This window comes from Benincasa hispida, chromosome 10, assembly GCF_009727055.1.
Source record: "Benincasa hispida cultivar B227 chromosome 10, ASM972705v1, whole genome shotgun sequence".
Taxonomy (NCBI): Eukaryota; Viridiplantae; Streptophyta; class Magnoliopsida; order Cucurbitales; family Cucurbitaceae; genus Benincasa; species Benincasa hispida.
The window spans coordinates 3,838,781-3,848,946 of NC_052358.1; the positions used below are offsets into that span (position 1 = coordinate 3,838,781).

General features: G+C 30.5%; 1 protein-coding gene across 1 annotated transcript in view; it reads left to right on the forward strand.

Moving 5' to 3' along the window:
- The first annotated feature begins 8,271 nt into the window (after positions 1 to 8,271).
- LOC120087769 (vesicle-associated membrane protein 714) overlaps positions 8,272 to 10,166 on the forward strand; it is a 4,520-nt gene continuing 2,625 nt past the window's right edge. The window contains exons 1-2 of the mRNA XM_039044660.1: positions 8,272 to 8,709; positions 9,317 to 9,507. Of these exons, the coding sequence (XP_038900588.1) occupies positions 8,493 to 8,709; positions 9,317 to 9,507 (408 nt within the window). The 5' untranslated portion in view covers positions 8,272 to 8,492. The remainder of the gene's footprint in view (positions 8,710 to 9,316; positions 9,508 to 10,166) is intronic.

A 10,166-nucleotide genomic window follows, 5' to 3' on the forward strand; every position in this document is an offset into this window, starting at 1 on the left:
GTCTAAATTTTAATGTTTATCCATGAAGCATAATTACATTACATTATGTTTTAGGAAATAAATTATGTTTTGTTTTATGCATTATGTATTGTAATTTAAATTACACAATGGGATGTGTAAAGTTTTCATATTTCATTGATAAAATTATTTGCAATATTAATATTTTGTAATGATATGATATAAATTACTTGGAATTATGTTACTTTCACATCTATATGTTATGAATAATTTGTTAATCATTAAAGTGGCCAAATTAATAAGATTTATATAGATATCAAAATAGAAGTTAATTCATGAAAACAAATAAGTTTTAAAATTTAATGGAAAATCTTTTATCTTTTGATTTAAAAAATAAGTAAATAAACAAAGACAAAGATAATCTCACTATCAATTATTTATGTTTTTCAAAGTTCAAATTATTGCTTATTTTGGGTTCTCAAATTTTTTGGATTAATGTTATGCAAGATTTATTATGTTATCTAATAATGTTTATGTATTTTCATACGATTGGATTATTCTATTAAGTCTAGAAGATAATAAATTATGCATGTTTAATTTCCATAAAGTTTGGTATAATAAATTATGCATTTGTTATCTTTTATGTGCTATGTATATTTCACAAGAATAATTTAAGGTATGTATTTGTGATTATTTTATGACATCTATAGTATAAATAATTTGTTCATCACTAAAGTGGTCAAATTAGTAAGTGTAAGTTCTGTAGATATCAGATTAAAGATAATTCTATCACTTATGTCTGCATATTGTGATATATCTCATGTTTTGGATTGTTTTATTGTGTGATATATCTATGTTATGAATAATTCGTTAGTCATTAAAGCGACCAAATTAGTAAGTCTTATAGATATTCTATTGATAATGTTTTGCAAATTAAAGTGATAAATTATTTGTGATTATTTTATTATGATATCTATATTATGAATAATTTGTTAGTCACCAAAGTGGCCAAATTAGCAACTTCGATAGATATCAAATTAAAGTTAACTCAATTACTCATACTTATGTGATGCTTATGAAGGAGATGATATTATGAAACATTAAAGATTCATGAGTATATTGATTTGTATTATTATAGAACATGTTGAATCGCCCAAAGGTTATTAGTAGTTATATAATTTTGAGTCTTATTGTGGTTAGTTGAGATGTTTGGTTAGATATTTTTAGTATATCCAAAGATAACTAATGTAGTTAATTTGAGCATTTCAATTACCAATTATGTGATTAAATTTAGCATCAATTACATATGAATGTTGTATATTGTAGTATCTTCCAAAGAAGAACTTCAATATATGCTTAATGATTATTAATGTCATTTGAATCTACATTATATGTTTAGGTGTATTTCTAAAAGCAATAATGCATAAGCATATTCATTCCATATTTGAAGTATTTGCTTTCGTTTCTCTTCATTCGCAACCTGCGTTTATAATCAAGTTTAACAGACTCAGTTTTTTCTGATTTGCTGTGCGAACAAATCCAATTTTATCTTGGTGTATTGGATCTTGATTTGACACTTTGAAGTGAGAAACCTACTGTACTTACTAATACTTTATCTTGGTGTATTGGATCTTGATTTGATACTTTGAAGTAAGAAACCTACTGTACTTACTAATACTAGTAGTATCGAGGAAAGATCTTTCTATAAAGTTTGGAAAAGATCAAATAGATTAAGCCTAATATTTATGTGAATGATGATATAAAACAATATCAAGTCAACAAATGCAAAAAACTAAAAATGCTAAAGATTTTAAGAAACTTGATGAAAATTGTTCTCAGTTTGAGTCGGCTGACAAGTCCTTGCTAGAACACTAATGAGTACTTTAACCACCATTAAGTTTGATGGTTCTCATACTATGATTGAACATATCCAAAGAAAGAATTGAATGATTAGTAGATAATGAAATCCTTCTAGGATTTGAATTTTACTGATCTTGAAACTTGTGTAGATTGTATTAATGGAAAATAAAGAAAAAAATCAATTAATAAACCAGCCACAAGAAGCTCACAACTGTTGAAAATTATACATATTGATATTTGTAGGCTTTTTGATGTTGCATCTTTTGTGGAGAAAAGTATTTCATTACCTTTATTGATGATTTTTCACATTATGGATCTATCTACTTGTTACATGGAAAATCTAAAGTGATAGATGTCTTAAATGTATTTGTCGATGAAGTTGAAAAGGTGATTAGATGAAAAGGAGAAATTCTCAAGGTTCTAATAGAGGTGGTGAATATTATGAAAATTTTAATGAGAATAGACAGTGTCCTGGTCCATTTTCTAAATTCCTAGAAAATCATGGCATATATGCTCAATACACAATGTCAGGAACTCTACAACAAAATAGTGTTGCAGAAAGGCAAAATCATACATTAATGAACATGGTTAGGAGTATGTTAATTAATTTATCTTTATCTGTATCTTTGTGGTTGTATGCATTAAAAATTACTCAATACTTATTAAACAGGGTTCCTAGTAAGTTAGTTTCAAAAACACCTTTGAATGTGGATACAAAAGAAACCCAATTTAAGGCACCTGTATGTTTGGGGTTGCCAAGCGGAAGTAAGATTTTTAATCCACGTGAAAAGAAACTGGATTCAAGAACAATCAATGATTTCTTCATTGGTTATCTAGAAAATTTAAAAGGATATATATTTTATTGTCCTAGCTTGTATGAGAATAGTTAAAACTAAAAATGCAAGATTCATTGAAGGTGGCAAAATTAGTGGGAGTTCGAAACCACGTAAAAGTGAAAATTCAAGAAGTTGGGGTGGAAATCCCTTCATTTATAACTTCTTTAGGTTTTTTTTTTTTTCACCTATTAACTCTATTAGCAATCCACAAGAAGAACAAATTAATGGTCAATATTATGATGGATGAACCTATAATTGAAGAACCACAAGGAATAGAATTAAGAAGATTTGTAAGACAAATAAGGTCAGCTATTCTTATGATTATGTGGTTTATTTGCATGAGTCATAATATGATGTAAGCATTGATAATGATCCAGTTTCATTTTCATAAGCCATTAAAAGTGATAATTCTGTCAAATGGTTAGATGTCATGAAAGAAGAGTTAAATTTTATGTAGTATAACAAAGTTTGGGACCTTGTAGAATTTCCTAAAAGAAGTAAAAGAGTCGGGTGTAAATGGATCTTTAAGACCAAACATGATTCATATGGAAATATCGAACGACACAAGGCTAGACTCGTTGCCAAAAGTTATACTCGGAAAGATGATATTGACTATAAGAGACTTTTTCTCCTGTCTTGAAAAAAGATTCATTAAGAATTATTATGGTTTTAGTTGCTCATTATGACTTAGAGCTTCATTAAATGGATGTGAAAAACTGCTTTTCTAAATAGGAATTTAAATGAAGAAGTGTCCATGGATCAACCAGAAGGTTTTGTGGTTGAAGGAAATGAACATATGATGTATAAACTAAAGAGCTCAATATATGAATTTAAACAAGCTTCTCGACAATGGTATCTTAAGTTTAATAATACCATCACATCTTTGGCTGTCTCTTATACACATCTAGATGTGTATAAGAGACAGATATATATATATCTAAAGATCAGTGGGGGTAAGTTTATAATTCTTGCTCTATATGTTGATGACATCTTGCTGGCTATTAATGACCTTGATTTATTATGTCAAACCAAAGAATTTCTCTTTAAAACTTTGAAATGAAAGATATGGGTGAAAGGGAAACCAGTGACAATTTCTGTGCGGAAGCGAGGATCGATCCCATTTTTAATTTTCACATAATTCAGAAATTACAGAACAACAAGAAGAAGATTATACATCAATAAATCTAAATTTACAGCATGCATTTGTATAAGAAATAGGGAAGAAATCGTTTACTGTTGAAGCCGATTTCTTCACGTTTCTCTCGATCTAGATCACGGTCTCTTCTCCGATCAGAATACCACCATAAATAAACCTTCTATATTCTATAGGGTTGAGAATTGACAGGAGTTGTGAGCTTTGCCCTAGATTTGAAAGATGGAGAAGAGATTAAGAGGGAGGAGAAGAACTTTTCTTCTCTATTAAGTTTTGGGAGAGAAACTGGGAGTGTTTTTCAGTTCCTCAAAATAGTGAAAGAAGACAACAACTCCCAACACACACACTGCACGTTTTTTCTTAAAGAATTAGGGGGGGGAGTTGTAACTCCCTACCTTTAATTAAATTAAATATAAAGTTAATTTAATTAAAATAATATATATATGTTATATCAAATACAATATAACCTATAGTTTTACTATCTCTCAACAATGCATGGTATTTAATATAAATCATATTTATATTAAAATCAACTATATGAATCTTATCCATATAATTAATATTCGAATCATATTCAAATATTTAATTCCTCTCAACTTTTTATGGTATTTAATATAAATCATATTTATATTAAATTTAATTATGTGAATCTCACTCATATAATTAGTATTTGAATCATATTCAAAATCCTCTTAAAATACATTATATTATAATGTATCAAATACATTATCTTGATTATATCACATATAATTAATTTAATTAATTATATCATATATAATTAATTTTCCTCAATTAATTTGAACAATTCAAATTAACCAAAAATTAATTCTCAATTAAGCCCCTATTGAGCTATAGAGGGGACCTAATGGACCGGTAGATTGAAGCTCCAATGGTGCTTGGACAATTAATTAAACTCTTTAATTAAATTACCAAATTTTCATTAACTATCGGTCACTCCACTAAAGACCACAAATGCACTCTTCGCACTACAGATATATTTCTGTGTCCATTGGATATAACCAATCAACAGGGCGATGACTCTTCACAAATTGCTCATAAGTAAAGTTGGGCCAAAATACCATTTTGCCCATGTAGTTACATATAACTCATTAAGTACCAGTGATTCCTCTAGTGAATAATAAATCATAGTCAACTATGACAAGTCTCTCTCGGGCCAAGAGAGGGTGTGGCCACATTGTTCAAGCCCTAGAATCAGCCTTTAAGGGAGCAATTTATCTATTTACCCCAACAATAAAGAAAGAGTGAATTTCGTCTTGTGTAGCTATGTTCCCAGTTCCCCAATTAGATGAATCCCCAAAAAAGTAGGCTTATTGAGTTGGCAATCTGATCACTCTCACCCATACAAATCAAAGGATCATCTTCATGAGCAGGAGTTCACAACTCACTTAGGAATCAAGTCATGTCACTTATGGTCATCTTGGTGAACTGTAAGTCTCTACTATTAACAACATTATATAATGAGACTAACCATTTCGTGGTCCAGTCTTATACAAACTCCATGTATAGATACCCAGCTCACATGTCTCCACATGAATGATCAGGATCAGATTATTTGTAACACTTTACAACACTTATAACATCTACAAGGTGGGCCATATCCGTAATGTCACCAGGATAAGGTACCCAGCCTTATCTATCTACTACAGACCGTTTAGGTTATTATTTAAACAAGATCCACCTGTATGTCTTTACATACTTGTTTAAATTACATAAAATAACCTAGGATCTTAGTTTATCGGATTGAGTGTATGCTCATAAAATAACTATTATTTTATTAATAACAATTTGTTTATACAATGTTTACAAACTACGAGAATACAAGAGATTTATAGGACACCAATCCTAACAATGAGAAAGGCAAACTATGTGATTGGAATCGAAATATTCTATGATCGAGCACATGGATTGTTATGATTATCTTGAAAAGCATGTATTAATAAAATTTTGGAGAGATTTAAGATGGATAAGTGCTCTTCAAGTATAGTTTCAATTCAGAAAGGAGATAAGTGTAGTCTCATGCAATGTACAAAGAATGAATTGGAACAAAATCAAATGGAAATCATTCCTTATGCTTCTATTATCAAAAGCTTAATATATGCACAAACTTGTACTAGACCAAACATCATGTTTGTTATCAGTATGTTGGACAAGAATCAAAGTAATCTAAGAATGAATCTTTGGAAAGTTGCAAACAAAGTGTTAAGGTATTTGCAAGGAATGAAGGATTATATGCTTATTTACCGAAAATTTAATCATCTTGAGATGATTGGATATTCATATTCAAATTTCGCCAGGTATGTGGATACCTGAATAATCCACATTTGACTATTTATTCCTATTATGTGGAGGAAAAATCTCATAGAAAAGTGCAAAGCAGTTTATCATCGTTGCGTCTACTATGAAAGTTGAATTGTAGCATGCATTGAGGCTACAATTCATGTATGATTTATCATTGTGGAACTTTATTTCAGGTCTTGGAATTGTCGACAGTATTGCTAAGTTATTGAAAATTTATTGTGATAATTCCACAGCAATCTTCTTCTCTAAAAAACGACAAGTATTCTAATGGTGCTAAATAAATGAAATTAAATACTTTGTTGTTAAAGAAGATGTTCAGAAATAAAGGGTGTCAATCGAGTACATTAGCACTAAATTTATGATTGTGGATCCAATGACTAAAGGATTGCCACCAAAGACATTTAATGAACTTGTGGAATGTATGGGCATTAGTGGATACCATTATTGATATTATGATTATGTTACTTAACACTCCGAGCTCATTTGTTTATTTTTTCTAATTTTTTCTTACGGTCTTGTTTCTTGTACTTCGTATATACATGAATGAATTGTGTAAATTAAATAGGACATTGTCTTTGATAAAGATACTCATTGTTGGACCATTATGATTATCTTTATTATAGATCATGTTAGATGAAGAACTAATTCTGTGATACATGGAAATGAGTATATTAATGTAATTATGTATGACCGCCATGATCCTTTAATAGTTTCTTTAACTTGACATTGATATCATGATATGAAGATAAAAATTTCTTCTCTATACATTATGTTTATGAACATATCTGGTAAATAATGTCAAATGGGCCAAGTGGGAGAATATTAGATTTATTTTATTTAAATTTAATATTATTGTTAATGCGGCCCATGTACATTATCTACTATTTTATCTTTAAACATATTATTTTATTGGGCCAATTAAATGAAAGATATTTCTAAATTAAGTAAAAGATAATTCCCTAAATAAACATTATGATAGGAGGTGTCTATATAAAAATAAAACTCTAAGGATTGGTCCTCTCTCTTTCTCATAATGTAGTTTTTTTTTCTCCCCATCAAGAAATCTAATTAAGTTCTAAAGGAGTCGAAGAGAGAGAAACACACCCTTCGAATACTATCATCATGGATCAAGGTATGTAATTCTAATATCTATTGTTCGTGAAAATTCTAATTCTAAGATCTTGACATTTATTGTTTTATACGATATTAGAGTTTGATTGTATAATCATGGAGTTAAAACTTACATCATCCCTACAAATTTAGTTAAAACTTACATCATTCATATAAATGCCTCTTTTCTTTTAGAAAATTTATAGATTTATCGAACTACAGTGACATAATTTTTGACCTACTTTAGGTCAATCAACCAGATCATGGTTGATATGGACATGGCCCAACATTTGATTTTGGGTTTCGGGACATGCATCTTAACAAATTTTCTCCCTCACCTTTCTTTCAAGAACTTTTTTTTTCTTATAGAAAAAATCCAATCTAGCATTTCAAATTTATTGGTGACAAATTAGAATGATGGACGAAAAACCAATGTCATTTTTCAAATTAACCTAACAAATATACTAGCCCCTATTATATTATCGTACGTCAATATTATATTGACTATATGTTCAACATTTTAAAATATTTCTACTTCAAAAGTAATTTTGAAAGGTTGATAATATTGTAACTCTGAAATAATTATAATATTTTTTTTAATGGAGGACATAACTCAAAAATATATATTTTTTTAATAGTCCCTTGATCTATTATCAATCTAATCAGTTTAATGATTAAAATAAAAAAATATATATTTTAATATGATCTAAAATCTACTAGTCATATAATATCTAAAGAATATAAATAACCTTATTAAAAAAAAAATTAATACAACAATTATAGTATTACTGTTGAGTTATATTAATTTAGTAGACACAAAACTACATATTATAAAACATTTTTTTTATTTCAGAAAATTTATGATTTCATTACAAACAATTGTTCTTTTCTTCTGCCTATTTATTTAATTTATTTATTAAAGAAAAAAAAAAAAAGGTTAATGGTTCATGTTTGTAAGAGTTGTAAAATTGTTAGGTCGTACAAAATTTGGGTGCATCTGCAGGTACTTTTACCATAATGCCCAAACAACTAAGCAGTGAACTCGGCGTGCAACCAAGCCGATCAATCCCCAACTCTGGCCTTCAGCGAAATCAGAGAACTCTCTTCTTTCCTTTTTGGAAAATTGGGACAGTTGAGAGAATTTCTCCCTTAATCGAGGCCTTCAACAATTTTGAATCTTCGTCATCGAAGGTCCGAAGGCTTCTGAATCTTCCGGGCGTTAGATAAAACCACAAGGTTCCCTCAGCAGAAAAGAAATGGCTATCTTGTATGCCGTTGTGGCACGAGGTACGGTGATTTTGGCGGAGTTTAGTGCTGTCACCGGCAACACTGGCGCCGTCGCGCGGCGGATCCTTGAGAAGTTGCCGAATGAAGCTGACTCTAGGCTCTGCTTCTCTCAGGAACGCTACATCTTTCACATTCTGAGATCCGATGGCTTGACCTTCCTCTGTATGGCCAACGACACATTCGGCAGTATGTGTTTTCTCCTTCTTATGTTATTGATTTCTGCCTTTGCATTGATTGAGAATTGTTCTGCTCATCCATGGCCTTTCAGTTTACAGTGATATCGGAAGTCGCGCCAATAGCTTTATCTGTAGAAAGTGGAATACTTGGCTTAATTAATTGTTATCAACTTCAATTAATTCTAAATTTATGAAAGAAAGGGGAAGGTTATTGATTTCTTAATTTTGGGAACTTATATGAATGAGATTGTCAGACTATCAAGAGCGTAGGATTTTTCGTTTTTAAAGCTTCTCGAAGCTCGTTATATTGAGAGAGGGGAACCGAATAACGACGACGGTATACTTTTGTGGGTACATCGAAAATGAGGATTTTGTGTTGTTTATTATTCCCGTTTGCCCCTCTAGGCCTGAAAATAATCATCATGCGAGCAATTGATCCCACTTATGATTATTTTTATGCCCAAATAATTCTGAAGTAACTTCTTTAACTATCAGTTATCAGTTGCTTTATCGATTTAGATCTCCAACTTGTTGCTGTCTGTTAGATTTCATTTCAGGTTTTAAGACCATTGGTCTTTATCTTTTCTGGTTTTGAAGTTATTGGTTTATTGTTTCAGGGAGGATTCCTTTTTCTTACTTGGAGGATATCCATATGCGGTTCATGAAAAATTATGGTCGAGTGGCCCATTATGCCCCTGCCTATGCAATGAATGATGAATTTTCAAGAGTCTTACATCAACAAATGGAATTTTTTTCCAGCAATCCCAGTGCTGATACGCTCAACCGTGTTAGAGGTGAAGTAAATGAGGCAAGTATATAGTTTTTTTATCCTGCACAGACGCAACTTCAAGGCATACCACCAATTTATTCAACATCCCATTGGTTCTTCTAGTGGACGTTGGGCGGAGTCTTAGACTTTATCTTGTATAAGTCTACTAACACAGCATACTTTAGGGCCTATTTAGAATGACCTTTTAAGTGCTTAAAAATGTTTTTCTAAGGGCAAAATAGTGCTTTTAAGCACTTAGAATGTCAATCCAAATAAGTCGTTCATTATATGGTAGAAGTTAAAATAGCTTAATTGATAGGGAGCATAAAATTTAAGGCACCTATTGTTTTTTCCACTAATTTAAGCTACCACTTCAAGGAATGCTTAGAGGCATTCATCCAAGAAAGATTTGACCGGTCCTCAAACAAAAACTCCTCCTTCTCGCTTGAATATTTTGCCTTCTTGTCTGATGTGTCTGAACATATGATCAAGACCTGGTAGATGCATCTTCTTCTTTCTAAAGAACGTTGTAGACACTAATCATTTATGCATTATTCTTTGTTCACTTCTTGTTTATTCAAAATTTGTGGTGCTAAAGTTATTAAAAAAATTGTAGTGCAAATGTAATAGATAGCATTATTAGGGGTCTATTACTCATACTCAGTTTATTAAAGTTAGTGGGTGGGTGGGTGTGGGTG